Source organism: Symphodus melops, assembly GCF_947650265.1.
Source record: "Symphodus melops genome assembly, chromosome: 5".
NCBI classification, from domain to species: domain Eukaryota; kingdom Metazoa; phylum Chordata; class Actinopteri; order Labriformes; family Labridae; genus Symphodus; species Symphodus melops.
The window spans coordinates 1454557-1474889 of NC_136695.1; the positions used below are offsets into that span (position 1 = coordinate 1454557).

General features: G+C 50.2%; 2 protein-coding genes across 3 annotated transcripts; both read left to right on the top strand.

The window, feature by feature from the left end:
* The first annotated feature begins 329 nt into the window (after positions 1-329).
* Positions 330-6249, top strand: LOC306823835 (uncharacterized protein). Of its 2 annotated transcripts, none has more exons than XM_079343695.1 (9): positions 330-444; positions 1797-1906; positions 1983-2662; positions 2744-3061; positions 3142-3280; positions 3355-3659; positions 3815-3907; positions 3998-4181; positions 4380-6249. In XM_079343695.1, exons 2-9 carry the CDS (start codon positions 1855-1857, stop codon positions 4877-4879), a joined length of 2271 nt encoding a protein of 756 aa, XP_079199821.1. In that variant the 5' UTR covers positions 330-444; positions 1797-1854; the 3' UTR covers positions 4880-6249. The 2 variants fall into 2 exon arrangements, with proteins under 2 accessions (XP_079199821.1, XP_079199822.1); XM_079343696.1 differs by lacking the exon at positions 330-444 and adding an exon at positions 453-938.
* Positions 6250-6512: 263 nt separating this feature from the next.
* Positions 6513-15223, top strand: tmem116 (transmembrane protein 116). Its single transcript, XM_079343422.1, has 11 exons — positions 6513-6650; positions 7893-7939; positions 8233-8296; positions 9255-9386; positions 10843-10947; positions 11762-11811; positions 11927-12010; positions 12111-12246; positions 12347-12491; positions 12603-12682; positions 14821-15223. Exons 1-11 carry the CDS (start codon positions 6591-6593, stop codon positions 14992-14994), a joined length of 1077 nt encoding a protein of 358 aa, XP_079199548.1. The 5' UTR covers positions 6513-6590; the 3' UTR covers positions 14995-15223.
* Positions 15224-20333: the final 5110 nt, after the last annotated feature.

Genomic DNA, 20333 nt, shown 5'->3' on the forward strand with positions numbered 1-20333 from the left:
AAACACTGAAGCTACAGTGCCCACCACATGCAGAGCTGTGTGAGAGGAGGGGCGGAGCCAGCTCTCTGTGATGATTAGAGTTTAGACTGCAGTACTCATTTTAAACACTGGACAGAAGAAACTTCAACCCCTTCTGTAAATATGTTGCTTTTCTTTTCTTTGTTTTAGCTGTATTTCTTCACTCTTTCTCGTACTTGTAATTTATCTCTTGATTTGATTCCTTTTTTAATCAATCTTTGGTAATGTCTCTATTTCTTCTATTTCTACTGCTATAATTCTGGTAATATTGCCCCCTGGGTATTAATAAAGTGTTTATGCTTATGAGATTATTGCTGCAGTTCATGTTCCGGCCGGCGGCGGCAGCACTGAGCTGTTCATCAGCTGCTGAGCGCAGAAGAAGACGTGCGCTTCATCTTCGCTGTTATCTTCTTGTGTTTCCTCGGAGTAAGTGTGTTTTAGTTACTTTATCGACTCCTGACATCGACAGTACTTCTGCTGACGTGCCGGCTGAGGCGTCACGTGCGTCACGTGACTGATTGAACCCGGAAACGACGTATTTGTTCACCATATTTAATAGAAGAAGAATTTACCCCCCGAGGCAGCATCTAAGCTAACGCTGTGATAACAGACAGAGTCAGTCCACGGTTCTCTGTCGGGTTTCTTTGGTTTTGAGATGTTTTCATTTGGATCTTGACTCTTCACGGACGGCTCGCGCTCGGCTGTTTCCGTTAACGGATCCGGTTCGGACGGAAACGCTCGGTGAAGTCTGATCATCGACTCCTGAGAGAAGAGATGATTCTATAAAACTGTCCCCTCTCATCGTCTGTGAGCCTTTATAACGCTGTTACACCAGTACAGGGTCGGGTCACCCTGGGGGGTCGCGAGACGCTGAGAGGGGGGTCACGAGACGCCGTGGGAAAAAGAATAGAAATTAAGAGGTTTGAAATGTTATCTTTGACCTCTCTTTGTGAGAATATATACAGAGAAAAAGAGGATGATTTAAAGACAAAGATAGTCATTAATACTGGCTACACACTGCACGGTTTTTAGGCCACGCCCCCTTTAAAGGGGACATATTATCCCTCTTTTCAAACAGTCCCCTCTGTGCTCTAAATGAAACATCTGTGTGTCTGTGCTTTGGTCCAAATATAACATGAATCAAGCAGCAGAGGAGGTTTGTGACCCTGTAGAAACCAGCTCTCTCTGAACGCTCTGTTTTGGTGTGTGTGTCTCTTTAAATTCAATAAGCCCCGCCCCCTGAGTTTCCCCCGTAGACATCACTCCGTTGCAAGCGATAAACCCCGCACAAAAGTTTATCTCAAGTCTGGAGGCGGAGTTCATGGGGGGGGGGGAAGATACCAGGGGAGGGGTTTATTTGAAACTAGAATCCCACTGTGACATCACAAGGGGAGCAGATTTAAAACGCAGACTCACACACAGACCTCAAACAAAGGACTGGATGGATTTATTTCACATTCTGTGGGTCAGTAGACACCCAGGTTACCCAAATGTTCAAAAACACTGAAGAAATGGATTTTTCATAATATGTCCCCTTTAATGTTCGGGGGGGGGGGCGTGGCCTGATTCATGAAATAGCAGACTGGGAAGTGTCCCAAACTGGATATCATGCACTCTGACAGCTTCACCATGCAAATCAAATAAAGCTGCACACAGTCTGTTTGTTGACACGTGACGCAGCAGCAGAGTCCTCCATACGTCTCTATGATGAGAATCTGTGTGTTTGTATCAGCGCTGCGTTGAGTTCTGGACGCTCAGTCTCTCTGTCTCTGTCTCAGACGCTCGGAGGAGGAGGAGGAGCCAGCTGACGTGTGGTGACGTGCACAGCATGACGAGATGACCGGAGTGACAGAAGAAGCAGACGACTCTCAGCAGTTTCCCTCTGAAGGTCGGGATCAGATTTAAACTCTTCGTGTTGATGTGAGATTCAGATTCTCTAAAGATTTTCTTCTGCGTCGTTTCAGGAGAGGAAACCGTCCCGACCATCCAGACGTCAGCGAGGCTGCCGTTAAAGAAATGCCGCCCCACGCACCCCTGCACCGTGTGCGGCCGAGTCTTCTCCCGTCCGTCTCGGCTGGCCGACCACTTGGCCTCGCACGCCGGAGAGAAACGCCACAGCTGCTCCGTGTGCGGGAAACGCTTCGCAAAGAAGATCAACCTGACGTCGCACCTGCGGGTCCACACGGGGGAGAAGCCGTACTCGTGTCCGCACTGCGGCGTCAGCTACGCCCAGATGAGCTGCCTGCGGCGACACCTGCCCAGACACGCCGCGGAGAAACCCCACGTCTGCACCTTCTGCGGCCGGGGCTTCGTCCAGCGGCGGCATCTGGTGCAACACGAGCGGACGCACACGGGAGAGAAACCCTTCGCCTGCCCGCTGTGCCCCAAACGCTTCGCCTCCAACGCCGGCTTCAGCGAACACCAGAAGAGCCACACGCAGAGAAACCTCCTGTGCTCGCTCTGCGGGAAGGCGTTCTCCACGCCGTCGTCCCTCAGAGACCACGTGAGGAACCACACGGGGGAGAAGCTCCACCCCTGCTCGCTGTGCAGCAAGAGCTTCAACCGCCCGGGGCTGCTGAGGAAACACCTGCAGAGGCACGCCGCCGAGCAGGAGCTGGCCAAAGCTCGAGGATCTCAAAACAACGTGAGTCCGAGAGGCGCTCCTTTTCAAACCCGACCTTTAACCTTCACTTTATGCCTTTTCCTTCTTTGTCTCCAACGTCAGGAGGGAACGCTTCACCGCTGCCTCAAGTGCCACAGCGACTTCCCCACGCCCGAGAAGCTGCAGCAGCACGAAGAGCTCCACCAGATGGCGCTGCAGTTTGTGTGCGACGCGTGCGGCCGCAGCTTCAGCAGAGAGTCTCGGCTGAGGGAGCACGCCAGGACTCACAGCGGGGAGAAACCCTTCCAGTGCGAGGTCTGCGAGAAGCAGTTCTCCGCGCAGAGAGCGCTGAGGAGGCACCGGGAGATCCACAACAAGAGGGGAGACGGCGTCGCCATGACGACTGAGAACGGATCGGCACAGTCGGAGGAAGACGAGGAGGTGAGGCGTAAGAGTTATAAAAACGCTGCTGCAGATCGTTAAAGGTCAGAACCTCCTCTCACTGCTCATGTTTGGAACAGAAAGCGGACGGGCGGGTCAGTGAAGGCAGCACGGCGGCAGGCTCGGAGCTCGGCTGCAGCGTGAACGGGCTGCACGACATCAAAGTGGAGATCCTGAGTGACGGAGAGGAGGAAGAGGAAGTGGCGCCCTCCCACAGCGGTGAGATCGCAGAGCGTACGTCTGATTCTGTGAGCGAGTGTGAGCCCGCTGAACTTTGACCCTGTGTTGTGCAGAAATCCTTCCTGACGGACCAAAGAAACCCTACAGCTGCTGCATGTGTGGGAAGACCTTCTCCAGGCCGTCCAGACTCAAAGAGCACTTTAAGAACCACGCGGTGCCCTCGGAGCAGACGCTGCACCGCTGCTCCAAGTGCACGGAGACCTTCGGCAGCGTGGTCGACCTGAGGGCGCACGAGAAGATCCACAGGAAACGCCACCCCTGCAGCATCTGCGCGCGCAGCTTCCTGAAGCCCTGCCACCTCCGGAAACACATGAGGACCCACGTCAGGGACGGACTGATCCAGGAGCCCGCAGACCAGGTGAGACCACACGGAGGTTCACTGCACCTGTAGGGGGCAGTAGACTGGACGGAGGTCTCTGTTGCCATGGTTTCATGGTTTGTTTTTGAGTCCTCGTGGTGACGATCAGCTTCTTTTCAGTGTGTAAACTAAACAGGTGACGTTTACTATCTCAGGAGTTCTGGCTGAACGTAAAGACGGAGGAGGAGGAGGAGGTGCAGCAGCAGGAGGTGCAGCAGCAGGAGGAGGAGTCAGGTGTGAACCAGCAGGTAAAACATTCAGCTCAGATAAATCCTGATGAAAGCTCCGAGGTGGACCCTGAACGCTGACCCTGTTTTCCTCCTCCGCTTGGTCTGCAGGTCCCAGAGGACCTTTCTACCAGGACCAAGCCCCCCCTCACTAAACCCGCCCCTCTCCCTGGTAACCATGGTGACAGGGGCATCTTACCGCTGAAGGTGGAGGAAGGAGCAAACGAGGAGGGCGGCGTGGGCGGGTTGATCAACTCTGATGGAGAGCAGGAGGATCCGAGGCCGGTGCTCATCGGTACGTCTCTTATTAGCTGACAAGGAGCAGGTGGTCGACCTTCACCGGGCGGGGGTGGGAGCGTGCTGCAGCGCTCACGGGCGCGGCGGCGGCGGCGTGCACAGACGATTTAGAAATTGTCCGTGCAAATAGCCACCTGAGCCTGTCGAGAACAAAAACACTCTGTCTCACCTTTAATCTGCTTCATGACATTCACAGAACAAGATGGCCGCTCGGTGACGCGGGCGCCAGACGACAGCGGCGACGGGAGGAAGAACCACTGCTGTCCCGTGTGCGGGCGAAACTGCTACAAGGCGTCGGCGCTGCAGAAGCACCTGAGGATCCACTCGGGCGAGCGTCCCTATCAGTGCCCCACCTGCAGGAAGAGCTTCACGCAGCAGGTGCACATGACGGAGCACCAGAGGACGCACACGGGCGAGCGGCCGTACACCTGCAGCGAGTGCAACAAGAGCTTCACCTTCTCCAGCGCCCTGCGCCGACACCAGCGGCTGCACACCGACGCCCGGCCCTTCAGCTGCCCCGTCTGCCCCAAAACCTTCAGGCGCCTCAGCTCGCTCAGGAGCCACCAGCTGACGCACGCCGGCCTCCGCTTCCAGTGCCCCATGTGCACCCGGAGCTTCAGCGACGCCCTGGAGCTCACGTACCACGTGGACACGCACGCCAACACCCAGCTGTACTTCCCCAACATCTGCAACTAGGCGTGTGAGGACACGGACACGTGATCCTGAAGGTGTCCACATGTTCACGCCTCATATAGAGCTCACTCATTGTATCCCACAATGCACCGCTGCTGATGGCTGCTGTGCAAGCAGTCTGTCCCATCATGCTTTGCAGCTCAAAGCCTTCGGTCGGTGGCGTTTGACGCTCTGATGATGGACGCTCGCCTGGAAGAACAAACCAACCAGAATCTGTTCCACCCACTTCCTTGTATTTATTTATTCATGTTCCTGGCTGCTCTGAAGACACTTTATCTTTCTTATCATGAACAGTAACGACATCATCATAATCATGCCCCCCCCCCCCCCACCCCCCCCGAGCTCCAGCATGAAACCAAAACAGGCCACGCCTCCTCCCTACTGAAGCCTCCGCCCTCCCACAGAGACACGCCTCCTTTTGGCGAACGCAGCATGAAGGACGAGCGGCGGACAAAACTGTAAACATGTAAACAACCGCCAGCAGGACTCACACACAGAGTTATGACATCATCGTCCGTTAAGCTGCATGTCGTGGTTGTTGTCATGACGTCACTGTGTGCGGGCGGCGTGCGAGCGAGCGAGTCGGGCGTTCCCCTCCAGCGTGTGATTTAGAACATCTTTCTTTTTTATTTCTTATATATATAGATTTACAGTATATATATATATTTTTGTGCCTTTATTGTGGAGACAGGAAGGAGTCAGAGATCAGACAGGAAGTCGGGGGAGGAGGACGCAGCGATGAACCACGAGGCCCCGGCGCCTGCTTCCTGGATGCTCGGACCCTTGTTCATGATTATGTTTCATTTCACGTGGCGTCCAACTGTGTCTGCGGAGTCCAGAGTTTGGCCGTACGGCGTGCAGAAACACGAGTCCCTGAACGCATCACGTGACGGAGCAGCTCAGACTCTGACACCTTGAGCTTCCCTGCAGCCAATCAGGCGTGCCACACTCGTTGCTAGGTAACCTGTGATGTCACAGGAGTAGATTTTAGTCATGTACGTGAAAAGTAACAAATCTGTGAAGTTATTGGTGCTTAAACACAAGATAAGAATAAAGGTTTGACTCAAAGGTCAGTGAGTGTGCTGACATCACTTCCTGTTCGTATGAAGGCGGCGGTCTGCTGCCTGGCTCGAGGGCGACGTGCTCATCGAGTCTTTTGCTGTGTTACGTTCTCCTGAACGCCAGCAGAGGGCGCCATCGCACTGACGCAGTTTGAAGCAAAGAAGACGAATCATGAAGAGTCCAGACTGATCTACACGGCTGCAGGTCTTGGACCCAAAGGAGGTCCAAGGTGTGGGAGTCTCTCTTGGTCTGGAGTCTGGAGTCTGGAACCACCAGAAGACCTGGATCAGAGGACCTAAGGGAGCACTCGCACAGTCTGTACCAGGCCTGAGCGGTCCAGATCTTCAGACTTGTGTGAGTGCTCTGGTCTGTGCTTCAGCAGGGTCCCGAGTCCTGCTGGGGGGGTAGGACTGTAGGAGTTCTGTGAGGGGGGGGGGGAGACCCGGTTCATAGTCTGGAGTTAGAGGCTTTAGTGGTTTTATAGTCCTGAAGATGGTGCTAGAGAAGTTCCTCCTGGTTTATCTGCAGACCTCACACAGGGGGCGGGGCTTAGTCTTGTTGGCCCCGCCCCCTGTGTGAGGTCTGCAGATAAATCGTCCTCACAGACGGTCTCAGGTTCAGACTGAAGTCCTGATCCTCCTCGGCTCTGAAGATGTCTGTGTTCACCAACGGCACGGAGAGCAACACCACGTCCCCTCAGGACTGGACTCAGGTGAGTGGGGGGGGTTCTGGATCAGTCCGAGCTGTGACAGGATCTGGATCAGACGCTTGAGTCAAAGTGAGAGGTGCACGTGAGAGGTGCGCGTGGCAGCTGCAGCGTTTACTGTCACACCGGCTCTTTATAGGAAATCCTGCTGCTGCTCTGGACCTGGACTCGGAGCTGTCTGGTCCTTAGGTGTGTCCGTTGTCATGGTTACTGTGTCACGTGTTATTATGGACTACGTGGTATTTTACAAAGATATTACATTTCATCCTTTTTATAAACTTTGAGAAAACGTTGGCTTCCAGGTGTTTGTTGTTTTTAGTTGTTGTTTTTATTTGTTGTTGTTGTGATGAAGTGACAGACACGTCATGATTTGATTGGTTTAGTCTGAACATTAAAACATAACACACACACACATAATTACAAACAGTGGAAAGTATGATGAATAATACATGTGGATGATGAGCTGTTACTGAATCTGTTCAGATATAATAATATAAATATGTAAACATCTGTTTTTATAGGTTATTTATTCCAGCGTTGAGTTCTAAATGAATCCAGATTTGAAATCATACAAAACAACAGGAGATCAGAGTCGATGATTTGATTGGTTTTCTCAGTTTGATTGATTTTTCATTGATTCAGAACTCTTCCGGTCTCCTGTTGTGTGAACAGACAGGTCAGGTGGGGGGGGGGTTCAGAGGGGGGTTCACCTGCTGCAGGTTTCAGTCTCTCCTCTCAGACTCTTTTACCTTCTTCTCTATTTTTTGAACTTTCACTCTCCAACATCTGCACCTCGAGCAGAGATGAGCTTCACGTGCTGGGAGATCTGACCAATCAGCGACGTTCAGCACCGCAGGTTCCCCCCCCCCCCCCCCCCCCCCCCACCCTCAAACCTTACTGGACCTTTAGAAAGTCCTGCAGCCTGCAGGCTCTGTGCACGTAGTTCCTCTAAAGGTCCGTGAAGATCCCGCGGTCTGTAAGGTGCTTCTATCGTATCAAATGTGTATTCATCCGCTGCTGAAAATAGTCCCTGAGCGTCGGACTTGTTTTATGAAGTGACTTTGTGGACAGGAAATCATTCAGCATGTCGGTCCCATTTCAGTTGTAAATGTATTCAGAATGAGGATGAGGATGTGGATAAGCTACACTAGCACGAGCTCACCTCAGGTGTTTGTCACCTGCCTGTCCAGCTCTCCGGTCAATGAGAGCCTGACTGTGTGACGTCAGAGCTCTGCTGTGTGTCTGCAGGTGTACGAGGCCGTCAGGTGGATCCAGCTGCTCATGGCTCTGCTCAGGTGAGTGAAGTGACCCAGCATGTGTGCACACACACACACACACACACACACACACACACACACACACACACACACACACACACGAGGAAACTTAAGATCACATTCAGCTTTCTGTAACAACAATAGAGATTAAGATTAAAGGAGCAGTCTGACCCCTGGTGTTTAAAACGGGTACTGCAGTCTAAAATAAAAACATTTCCACTTTCACTGTTGTTAACGTTTCCATGACAGCGACTATGTTTAACACAGATTTATATATGTGTGTGTGTGTGTGTGTGTGTGTGTGTGTTCAGCGCGGCAGGGTCAGGCTCCATCATCGTGTCTGTCCTGTTGCAGAGACTCCGACGTAACCCTGAGGTCAGTCTGATCGTAAACATGTGACCACACTTTAATAACAATGGCGTCACTGTGTTCAGAGCTGTTTCTCCGTGAGCTCGTTCGTTTCTGATCCGCTGTGTTCGACCTCGTCTGTTCAGCTCTTCGCTCAGCTGACGACCTTTTCAAACCTGCTGTTCAATAAAGTCGACTGAAAGGCAGGGTTAGCAGTTTTCTCCGTGCTCCCTCTAGGCCACGCCCCCCCGTGTTCCCTCTAAGGCCACGCCCCATGTTCCCTCTAAGGCCACGCCCCATGCTCCCTCTAAGGCCACGCCCCATGCTCCCTCTAAGGCCACGTCCCCCCATGCTCCCTCTAAGGCCACGCCCCCCCATGCTCCCTCTAAGGCCACGTCCCATGCTCCCTCTAAGGCCACGCCCCCCCATGCTCCCTCTAAGGCCACGCCCCATGCTCCCTCTAAGGCCACGCCTCCCATGCTCCCTCTAAGGCCACGCCCCATACTCCCTCTAAGCCCACGCCCCCATGCTCCCTCTAAGGCCACGCCCCATGCTCCCTCTAAGGCCACGCCCCCCATGCTCCCTCTAAGGCCACGCCCCATGCTCCCTCTAAGGCCACGCCCCATGCTGCCTCTAAGGCCACGCCCCCCATGCTCCCTCCAAGGCCACGCCCCCTCAGTTCCATGCACTAGCGCCATTGGTCCAGGAGCTGATTTCAGATTAGTTAATAAAATGTGTGCATGGTGTTTACAGCAGAAGTTATTAACTTCAGTCAGGACTTAAAGACAATTTCAAACAAAATGACCAACCAGCTTTTAAACTTGAGCTCGGAACAAAAGCCACATTTTAATTTCTAAAAACTCATTTTTGTGTGTGTGTGTGTGTGTGTGTGTGTGTGTGTGTGTGTGTGTGTGTGTGTGTGTGTGTGTGTGTGTGTGTGTGTGTGTGTGTGTGTGTGTGTGTGTGTGTGTGTGTGTGTGTGTAGCTGCAGCCCCTCTTCCTGCTCAGTGTCGCTGACCTGCTGCTCGCTCTCTGCTGGCTGATCGGAGCCGCTCTCTTCTCTCAACGCTGCAGCCGCCTGAACAGACACTGTTTCCACCTGCACACTGTGGAGCAGGTAATACACACACACACACACACACACACACACACACACACACACACACACACAGTGCATGCTGAGCGTACACAGTAGATGATGGATGTGAACACTCACGAGGTCAGCCTGCAGGTCATCCATCTTCTCTCACCGGGACTTTTCCACCCGTGTGTTTTTACATTTTTACTTCCCCTCTAAATAAATAAATAAATAAATGTTTGTTTGAAAATGAAGCAGGAAGCTGCTCGGGACCGTCCTGACGCTCGCGCTTCACTTCCAGCTGGAAAATCACGACTTCCTCCTGAGACACGCGGCTGAAATAGAAAGTGTTTCTTTTATTCCACAGCAGTGAAATAAAAGTCCGAGTGACGTGAAGTGAAACACGGACTGAAGTGTGAGGAAGCTGGTGGCTCAGAGGTTAGCTTTATTAGCATAGAAAACATTCACTTTGCTAAAACTTAGTAAAAATAAAAGACAAAATTAGGTAGAATAAAAGAATAAAGATTTAATATTTCACTGAGCCGTGCAGGTTCATCTCGTTTCTTTGTTTTTTAATATGTAAGAAAGAAAAATGAAATCAAGAAGGATTATAAGAACATTTATATTTGTTAGCAGAGGAACGTGGGCCTCTAACAGTTGTTCCTGAGGTCGAACTAAGCACAGCTGGATTTATTCATCACTTGAACATATCGAGTTTATCAAACGGATGGTTGTATACAAATATTATATATTCAACAAATGACAAAAGTGAAAATTAGAGCTTCTGTGAAAGGGACAGATCACATGATCATCATCAGAACGTCACCACGTTTGTACTGAGTTTATCAATAACACTTTTTCAAATACACACACTTAAACACACATGTCGTTTATTCAGCAGTGTGTCCCAAACACGACACGAGCAAACAAACTCCACCTCTCTCAGACAAATCTAATCAGGGATGTTTGTAGATGTCCTCTCCTCCTCTCTCTGTGGGCGCACAGAGGAACTATGGTGCTCAACCTGTCATGTTGTTGCTCCCTGAAGGTCAACTGCAAAAATAAACATTTTAAGAAACACAAAGTCATTAGGTGTTCCCAGATGACCCGGTCCAGAACGGATCCTGATCTGGGTCAGAGCAGCAGCAGCAGGACCGACCACAGACTGGACGTGAAGATGGAAAACCAGAAGAAGAACAACAACATTCCTGACCTACATCCTTTGTTGGGATCCATCGGGCCTCGCTCACGCTGCTGTTTGTTTGTTTCTCTCTGCACCGAGGAATGTTCACGCCAAAGACCTGCGAGCGTGAACCAGCTGCAGGTCCTGGTCCTGCTCCCAGGTCCCGGTCCTGCTCCCAGGTCCCGGTCCTGCTCCCAGGTCCCGGTCCTGCTCCCAGGTCCCGGTCCTGCTCCCAGGTCCCGGTCCTGCTCCCAGGTCCCGGTCCTGCTCCCAGGTCCCAGTCATGCTAAAGGCTGTGTGTTGTGTGTGCAGGTCCTCTACATGGCCTCCTTCTTCTACACGCTGAACTTCATGTGGAACCTGTTCACGGCGCTCCGAGAGAAGCTCTCCAGCTGCCTCACTGGATACTCCCAGCAGGTAAATCACCGCACGCCTCCATCAGTCACACGGCCCGCCATCCTCCTCCTGATGATGTCACGATGATGTCACGCTCAGGGTGGGGAGCTCTCGTTTCATCCCCGCTTACAAAAAAAGAGTGGAGAGCTGTTTCCATGGCAACAATGAACTCTGCTGCCCTCAAGTAACCAGGGTGGTTTTAGACTCGGGACCTGGACCCGGTTCCAAGTATGTCTGACCCCAAATGTGTGAACACAAATGTACTGTTCTGGTTTTGGTACTGTACTCAGGCCCCATGCCCGAGTCCGCTTAAAGAGGGGGGGGGGTCTCAGGTTTGACTCATGTGGATTGGCTCTCTGCAGAAAAGACTGGACCACCTCCGGTTTTCAGCCTGGACTTACCAGGGAGTCTATGAGTGTGAGCTGTGTCTGTAGCTTTAAATATGTAAATGAGCTGTGTCTGGCCACGCCCCCTCTCTGGAAGGGCTCGGGTGTACTCGCTGCTTTCTGACTCCATGTCCTATTGTTTACGGTGAGAAGGCAGACTCAGAGGGCAGAACAAACACCTAGCTGTGGGAGTGTCACCCACCTGGGGGAGGGGCTACTGCCCTTTGTGATGTCATGAAGGGGAGGGGCTACTGCCCTTTGTGATGTCATGAAGGGAAAGCACACATTTTCTGAACAGTGGAGCAGGCAGAAGACAGAGAGGATGGACTTGTCTCATCATTGGAGGGTTTATAGACATGTTAGAGGAACATGGAGGAGAAGAGTTTATTTTATATTTATATAAATATATAAATTTATGACCTTTAACTCTTTTTTTATGTTTTGTGCAGTTTTCCAACAGAGTGAGCACCGCCAACAAAATCACCGCGCTGCTCTCAGGGTGAGTGAGATGTTTGTTTCCTGTTAAACTCTTGATGACGGCGCTCTGACAGAGGATTTGAAGGTCGAGGTGATTTTAATGTGTGCGACCTCGTCTGCTCCTCCTGCCTTTAAAGAGTCATCCCCGTGATGCTGATGATGCCCGTCTCTATCCTGGAGAACATCAGCCAATGTCAGACCAACTTCAGCCAGCCCTACAGGTGAGTACATGATTCTCTTTGTGTTTTTAAGAGGCTCCTGAAGGTCAGAGGTCACTGACGCCATGTTGGCTGATCTCCATGGTTACTTTTGGTTTGTTAGGTGTCTGCTGCTGCACACTGGAGCGCTGTATTACACCCCAGAGGAGTATCAGCCAATCAGAGTCTGCCGGCTGCTGCACACTTACCGCATCTCCATCTTCCTCGCCACTTTCCTGCTCACGCTCCTCGGCATCATCGTGAGTGGACGCGTTGAGAAAACACACGACTCGGACGCACGTCTGCAGCGTCCTCCGGGTTAAGCTGTTTCCGTTTGCTCTCTCTCCTCTCCTGCGTCAGGTGCTCTTGGTGAAAGCCCGCCATGTTTACAGGCGGGTTGTGACATCAAGCGGTTACCTAGGCAACCAGCAGCGGGCGTCATTCCGTGTGATGGACGGGCGTGTGATCCTGTACCCGCTGATCTTCGTCTTCTGTTGGGGTCCAGGTAGCTTTTTTTCCCCATCATGTTGCCGTGGTTACAGACGGGTGTGAGCGGATCAGATGTTTGTGGCGTGACGTCACGTTGGCGGTAACCTTCTGGGTCGTGTTTTCTCAGCGGTCACTCTGGCAGTTCTACAGCTGGCGAGGCCGTCAGCGGGTCAGGGCGAGGTGGGCGTCGTCTTCTACATCTCCCAGGTGAGTCCGACTGTTCTTTATACACCTGGAGAAACACCGCGTGGTGTTGCTCGTCTCGTGTTGTTGCTCGTCTCTCGTGTTGTTGCTCGCTCTCGTGTTGTTGCTCGTCTCTCGTGTTGTTGCTCGTCTCTCGTGTTGTTGCTCGTCTCTCGTGTTGTTGCTCGCTCTCGTGTTGTTGCTCGTCTCTCGTGTTGTTGCTCGTCTCTCGTGTTGTTGCTCGTCTCTCGTGTTGTTGCTCGCTCTCGTGTTGTTGCTCGTCTCTCGTGTTGTTGCTCGCTCTCGTGTTGTTGCACGCTCTCGTGTTGTTGCTCGTCTCCTGTGTTGTTGCTCGTCTCGTGTTGTTGCTCGTCTCGTGTTGTTGCTCGTCTCTCGTGTTGTTGCTCGTCTCGTGTTGTTGCTCGTCTCCTGTGTTGTTGCTCGTCTCGTGTTGTTGCTCGTCTCCTGTGTTGTTGCTCGTCTCCTGTGTTGTTGCTCGTCTCGTGTTGTTGCTCGTCTCGTGTTGTTGCTCGCTCTCGTGTTGTTGCTCGCTCTCGTGTTGTTGCTCGTCTCCTGTGTTGTTGCTCGTCTCCTGTGTTGTTGCTCGTCTCGTGTTGTTGCTCGTCTCGTGTTGTTGCTCGTCTCCTGTGTTGTTGCTCGTCTCGTGTTGTTGCTCGTCTCTCGTGTTGTTGCTCGTCTCTCGTGTTGTTGCTCTTCTCTCGTGTTGTTGCTCGTCTCTCGTGTTGTTGCTCGTCTCTCGTGTTGTTGCTCTTCTCTCGTGTTGTTGCTCGTCTCTCGTGTTGTTGCTCGTCTCTCGTGTTGTTGCTCGTCTCTCGTGTTGTTGCACGCTCTCCTGTGTTGTTGCTCGCTCTCGTGTTGTTGCTCGCTCTCGTGTTGTTGCTCGTCTCCTGTGTTGTTGCTCGTCTCCTGTGTTGTTGCTCGTCTCGTGTTGTTGCTCGTCTCGTGTTGTTGCTCGTCTCCTGTGTTGTTGCTCGTCTCGTGTTGTTGCTCGTCTCTCGTGTTGTTGCTCGTCTCTCGTGTTGTTGCTCTTCTCTCGTGTTGTTGCTCGTCTCTCGTGTTGTTGCTCGTCTCTCGTGTTGTTGCTCTTCTCTCGTGTTGTTGCTCGTCTCTCGTGTTGTTGCTCGTCTCTCGTGTTGTTGCTCGTCTCTCGTGTTGTTGCACGCTCTCCTGTGTTGTTGCTCGCTCTCGTGTTGTTGCACGCTCTCCTGTGTTGTTGCTCGTCTCCTGTGTTGTTGCTCGTCTCTCGTGTTGTTGCTCGCTCTCCGGTTGTGAGCAACAACACAAGAGCTCTTGTTGCCTTTGTGTGGGCGCTGCGTCTCCTCAGTGCTGTTGCATGTCGTTGTCGTCGTTGTTGTCGTCGTTGTTCTGCGTCTCAGGGTTCTTTTGTTCCTTTGGATCTGTTTTCTGTCGTTCTCGTGTTTGGATCTGTTTTCTGTCGTTCTCGTGTTTGGATCTGTTTTCTGTCGTTCTCGTGTTTGGATCTGTTTTCTGTCGTTCTCGTGTTTGGATCTGTTTTCTGTCGTTCTCGTGTTTGGATCTGTTTTCTGTCGTTCTCGTGTTTGGATCTGTTTTCTGTCGTTCTCGTGTTTGGATCTGTTTTCTGTCGTTCTTGTGTTTGGATCTGTTTTCTGTTGTTCTTGTGTTTGGATCTGTTTTCTGTCGTTCTCGTGTTTGGATCTGTTTTCTGTCGTTCTCGTGTTTGGATCTGTTTTCTGTCGTTCTCGTGTTTGGATCTGTTCGTCTGTCTTGTTGCTGAACTTTTCGTTGCTCTCTTTAAGTCTTGATGTTCTTCATGTGTGTGAAGCAGGTTGGCTCCTCTCTGGTTGTTTTGCATTTCTCACCGTTCTGATTCGTTTTTGAAAGTTGTCTCGAGGTTTCATTTTGTATCATTGTAGTTTCCTGTTTTGTCTTTGGGTGGAGTTTGTCTCTGTGGTTGTTGCACCTTGTTGTCGTCTCTGTTGTTCATTGTGTCCTTCTCACAGTCTTCATCTCTCTGTTTGATTAAAGAGCTCTGTGGTCACTTTAGACGGGGCTTTGATTGTCCTACATACTTTACAAGCAGATATATTAGAAGACGAAGACACATGTCCTCTCTTTGACTCAGACTGCAGGATGTCAAACGATCTCGTTGTGTCTCTCAGGCCATGACCTCGGCCTCTCAGGGTTTCTTTAACAGTCTGGTGTACGGCTGGACCCGAGCTCGGCTCTGCAGAGCCCGCCGGAGGGTTTCGTCTCGAGACGTGGACACGCAGACGCCGCTGCTGAGGGCGCAGAAGAAGAGGAGGAGCTACCAAACGCTGCGCACTGTGGGATGAAGGAGACGCACTGAAAGTGAAAGTGAGCAGGTGTTTTCTGTTTTTCTGCACCAGACTCGAAAGAGACGTTTGAAGGGGAAAACACCCGAGCAGGTCGACCCCCCCCCCCCCCTCCCCCCCCCCTCCTCGGGTCCTGAACCAACGAGGCGAGGAAAAAGGGGAAGAGGAAGAAGAGGGGGGAGTTTACAGCGAGAGGAAGAGCGACCAATAAAACAGGATTTGAAAGAGACGCCGTTTTGACCCTTCGCTTCAGCATCTGTATTTATAGAGACGTGACGGCGTGCGATCAGGATGTGGGACTGTTCATTGTTCTTTTATCAGCTTCACAACTAAAGGAACCGGATTCTGATTTCAACACCAGAAACACCATGAATAAAAATAACCAGCATCAAGTGTTGAGTTACAGTGCCTTGCAAAAGTATTCGGCCCCCTTGAACTTTTCGACCTTTTGCGACATTTCAGGCATCAAACATAAAGATTTAAAACTGTAATTTTTTTTCTGTTTTTGTGAAGAATCAACAACAAGTGGGACACAATCATGAAGTGGAACGAAACTTATTGGATATTTCAAACATTTTTAACAAATAAAAAACTGAAAAATTGGGCGTGCAAAATTATTTAGCCCCCTTAAGTTAATACGTTGTAGCGCCACCTTTAGCTGCGATTACTGCTGTAAGTTGCTTGGGGTGTCTCTATCAGTTTTGCACATTGAGAGAATATTTGCCCATTCCTCCTCGCAAAACAGCTCGAGCTCAGTGACGTTGGATGGACAGCGTTTGTGAACAGCAGTTTTCAGTTGTTTCCACAGATTCTCGATAGGATTCAGGTCTGGACTTTGACTTGGCCATTCTAACACCTGGATATGTTTATTTGTGAACCACTCCATTGTAGATTTTGCTTTATGTTTTGGATCATTGTCTTGTTGGAAGACAAATCTCCGTCCCCGTCTCAGGTCTTTTGCAGACTCCATCAGGTTTTCTTCCAGAATGGTCCTGTATTTGGCTCCATCCATCTTCCCATCAATTTTAACCAGTTTCCCTGACCCTGCTGAAGACAAGCAGGCCCAAACCATGATGCTGCCACCACCATGTTTGACAGTGGGGATGGTGTGTTCATAGTGATGAGCTGTGTTGCGTTTACGCCAAACATAACATTTTGTATTGTTGCCAAAAAGTTCATTTTTGGTTTCGTCTGACCAGAGCACCTTCTTCCACATGTTTGGTTTGTGTCCCAGGTGGCTTGTGGCAAACTTTAAACAACACTTTTTATGGATATCTTTAAGGAATGGCTTTCTTCTTGCCACTCTTCCATAAAGGCCAGAGTTGTGCAGTATACGACTGATTATTGTCCTGTGGACAGAGTCTCCCACCGCAGCTGTACATTTCTGCAGTTCATCCAGAGTGATCATGGGCCTCTTGGCAGCATCTCTGATCAGTTTTCTCCTTGTATGAGCTGAAAGTTTAGAGGGACGGCCGGGTCTTTGTAGATTTGCAGTGGTGTGACGCTCCTTCCGTTTCAATATTATCGCTTGCTCCTTGGGATGTTTAAAGCTTGGGAAATCTTTTTGTATCCAAATCCAGCTTTCAGCTTCTCCACAACAGTATCTCAGACCTGCCTGGTCCTTGTTCTTCATGATGCTCTCTGCGCTTCAAACTGACCTCTGAGACTATCACAGAGCAGGTGCATTTATACGGAGACTTGATTACACACAGGTGGATTCTATTTATCATCATTAGTCCTTTAGGTCAACATTGGATCATTCAGAGATCCTCACTGAACTTTTGGAGAGAGTTTGCTGCACTGAAAGTAAAGGGGCTGAATAATTTTGCACGCCCAATTTTCAGTTCTTTATTTGTTAATACAGTTTGAAGTATCCAATAAATTTTGTTCCACTTCATGATTGTGTCCCACTTGTTGTTGATTCTTCACAAAAAATTACAGTTTTATATCTTTATGTTTGATGCCTGAAATGTGGCAAAAGGTCGAAAAGTTCAAGGGGGCCGAATACTTTCGCAAGGCACTGTAAATGAGCTCAAAGTTTACATTTATGTTTTAAAGTTTACAAGCATTCATGTATTTAACCTTCAAATGTCCTTGAAAGGTTTCTGTAGAAGATGAAGATGAATGTGCAGCCACATCTCATGCAGAACATCTGAAGCGTGCTCACATTTCACGGACGATCAGAAGAATGAAAGACGCTCGGCCAGCGTCGTCCAATCAAACGTGAGCTGACCGTTGTGTCTGCGCTCACGTGTTTCCTGACCAGCTGCCAGCGCTTCCTGTCATCACACTCTGAATCATCCAAAAACATTTCTGTTTTGTTTTCACCCAAATCAAGAAATGAGTCAGTTTGTTTTGCATGCTGTGTTCAAAGTTTCTCACATGTAGCCTTCATCCAATCTAAACTGCTGAGTCATCAAAACATTCCCCCGTACAGTGTGTGTGGATGGAGACATGAGCTAATCACACCTATTTGGTTTTTTGAAGCAGGCTGTAAACATGTTCATGTCTGCTGTAAAAACAGGCTGTTTGAATGGGTGTGTATGTGACTTCCTGTGCTGCTGCAGCCAGCCTCTAGTGGACACTCCAGATACTGCAGCCAGCCTCTAGTGGACACTCCAGGTACTGCAGCCAGCCTCTAGTGGACGAAGCTTTAATATCTGCAGAGACTGAACCAGAATGAACCCGTGACCCCAGAAGCCTTCACTCCTCCTCCTCGCTGTCATTCTGCGTCGCTGCAGACCAACCGTGCAGAAACCTCGTCACACCACATGACCACATGACCATCGCTCCATTCACAGAGACGCTGCCTGACGTAGGAGCTGCTGCGAGTTCGCTCATTAGGAGATGTGGTGTGTGTCCCCCCCCCTCCTCTCTGTGGGTGTTTCACCAGAATCTGCAGCAGAACAAAGACTTTCCTCTTCCATCAGACCTCAGTTTATCTGAAATACTGAAGTCCAGAAAGTCTCAGCAGGAAGCTGCTACTGCACCTGTTTCTGTTTTCTCTGCAACGTTTACTCAGACGGGATTAAAAACCTAAAGACGGTTTTATTTGTGTCTCTCTTGGTTTGTTTTATTTCTGCCTTTGTTTAGAGTGGATAGAGCATGAGACCAGGAGAGGGGGGGGGGGGGGGGGAATTGAGCCACTGGTCAGACTTGAACCCGGGTCACTAACTTTGAGGACCACATGGAGGACAACATAACCACGAGGCCATCTCAGTCACATGACTCACGTTTGCCTGTTTGAAACAGTTTGAGTTTGACCTCGTCACTCCTCGTAGATTTACTTTAAATGTAGAAATCAACAAAATATCTTCATCTGTATTTTGAGGTCCTAATTACAACAACCTGCAGCACAAGAAAAAAAAAGGAGGCGTGGCCAAAGTGCAGTTTGTTTTGGTTTTTGTTCTGGAGCTTAAGGGCGAAATCTACTGGATCACAAAGTCGCACATTTTTCCTTTAATTTAAAAAAATAATAATAATTTGAAGGTTTCTGAAAGAAGACGTTTATCAGTAAATCCTTTTTGATGATCTTTGGCTCCGCCCCTTTTGTCCAAACATGGTCACGTCTGACTCCAAACGAACGCACTAAACGTAGCTTTCAGAACGCTAGTTCAGCAAATATCAGCTGGCATTAAGGCGCTTTGTTTTCTTCTTCTTCTTCGTTTTGTTGAGTTGAGCTGCTCGGCAGCGAGGACGAACAGGACGCGCTGTGATTGGTTCACCTCGAAGCCTCGACATTATTACTGCTGGATGTCTCCAGCGTTGGTTTTGTTTGTGTCGCGTTTTTCTCCTTTGTTGAATTTATTAGTTAGCGGTTAGCTGTTAGCGGTTAGCTGCTATCATGTGATGCTATTGCGTAGCGGCTATCGGCATCCTGCTTACACGACCATATAAGGGCACGGGTGGCTGTGGAAACACAAACAGGATCAGGCTTAATCGACTTTAATGTTACCGTTGATTCACCGAGCAGCCATGTTGGATTTCAACTCGGTCAACTGAAGGTTCTCTGAGTGTCCGAGTCGGACGTCTGACTTCAGGGCGGCGAATCTGAGGACGCGTCAGACCTGTTTATTATCCTCCGCTCTGATTGGCTCCTCACCAGTGTCACCTGTATCCAATCACTGCTGGTGTATTTAGTGCTTCACCCCACGTGTCCACCTGCCTGTGAGCTTGTCGTTGTATCTGCTGCTCACGTTTATCAGCTCCGAACTCGACACCCTGCGGGTTCTGTCACCACGGCGACCAGAGAGCGTGGCGGGCTGAACAAACTGTTGATGTAACAAAGAGTGAACTCACACTTCTCGCTCGTTAATTCACACGTGATCAGCCGTGAGGATCATGCTCACGTGGAGAAGCTCTCTCGTGTGTAAATTGTGTAAACTTTTTTACGTAACGTGCGGCACGGTCGGCTCTTAATCAAGCCGGCGTGCTGGGGACATAATCTCTGCCAGCGTGTCGTCACAACCGATTACACACCTACAAACGCCGTCTGTTCTTGTGCACAAACGCTCCTGATGGGACGTGAATGAAGCTCGACGTCACGGCAGAAACACACAAACAGGAAGGAGAAGAAGAACACGGGAGGAAAACAGCGTGCACACACGGAGGGATGTTTGGACGGCGTGACCCTGATGACCTCAACCTGCTGCAGCGAGGAGACGTGATGTCCTCGACACAAACAAAGACTCCACCTCACGGGACAGAGAGGCAAAGGAAGGTCGCGGGTTTGATCCCACAGACCACATGACTCTCGGTGTGTGTGTGTGTGTGTGTGTGTGTGTGTGTGTGTGTGTGTGTGTGTGTGTGTGTGTGTGTGTGTGTGTGTGTGTGTGTGTGTGTGTGTGTGTGTGTGTCTCCCCTCCTCTCTGTGGGTGTTTCACCAGAATCTGCAGCAGAACAAAGACTTCTCTTCCATCAGACCTCAGTTTATCTGAAATACTGAAGTCCAGAAAGTCTCAGCAGGAAGCTGCTACTGCACGTAAATCAAACCTGAAACCTGGAGTATTTTTGTTTCCTCTGCAACCTTTACTCAGACGGGTGATTTAAATTAATTTAATTAATAATTAAAAGCTATCTAGAGAGAGCGCAGTAGACTGAGCAGGAAGCCAGCAGAGAGAGAGAGACCGAGGCGCTCAGCATCAGTGTGTGAGCGTCGGCGTGAACGAGCTTTAAGTAGTCAGAAGACGAGATAAGAAATATACAGGCTCTTTACAGTTGACCTTTGACCCTTACACAGCAGCTCGGATTAATAATCTAAAAAAGGTGTTTTGAGCTGTGATATGAAGGTAGTTGATGTCACGGTTAGTTTGTGACTGGTGTTTGTTGTTTGTCTGTTT

What these genes read in the sequence shown, in the direction of transcription:
- tmem116 (XM_079343422.1), top strand. Translation starts at nt 6,591, where the DNA reads ATGTCTGTGTTCACCAACGGCACGGAGAGCAACACCACGTCCCCTCAG. An exon ending in CTGCTCATGGCTCTGCTCAG is followed by an intron (nt 7,940 to 8,232) that starts GTGAGTGAAGTG and finishes GTGTGTGTTCAG; the next exon opens with CGCGGCAGGGTCAGGCTCCA. An exon ending in TCACTGGATACTCCCAGCAG is followed by an intron (nt 10,948 to 11,761) that starts GTAAATCACCGC and finishes TGTTTTGTGCAG; the next exon opens with TTTTCCAACAGAGTGAGCAC.
- LOC306823835 (XM_079343695.1), top strand. Translation starts at nt 1,855, where the DNA reads ATGACCGGAGTGACAGAAGAAGCAGACGACTCTCAGCAGTTTCCCTCT. An exon ending in TCAGCAGTTTCCCTCTGAAG is followed by an intron (nt 1,907 to 1,982) that starts GTCGGGATCAGA and finishes GCGTCGTTTCAG; the next exon opens with GAGAGGAAACCGTCCCGACC. An exon ending in TCCAGGAGCCCGCAGACCAG is followed by an intron (nt 3,660 to 3,814) that starts GTGAGACCACAC and finishes TTACTATCTCAG; the next exon opens with GAGTTCTGGCTGAACGTAAA.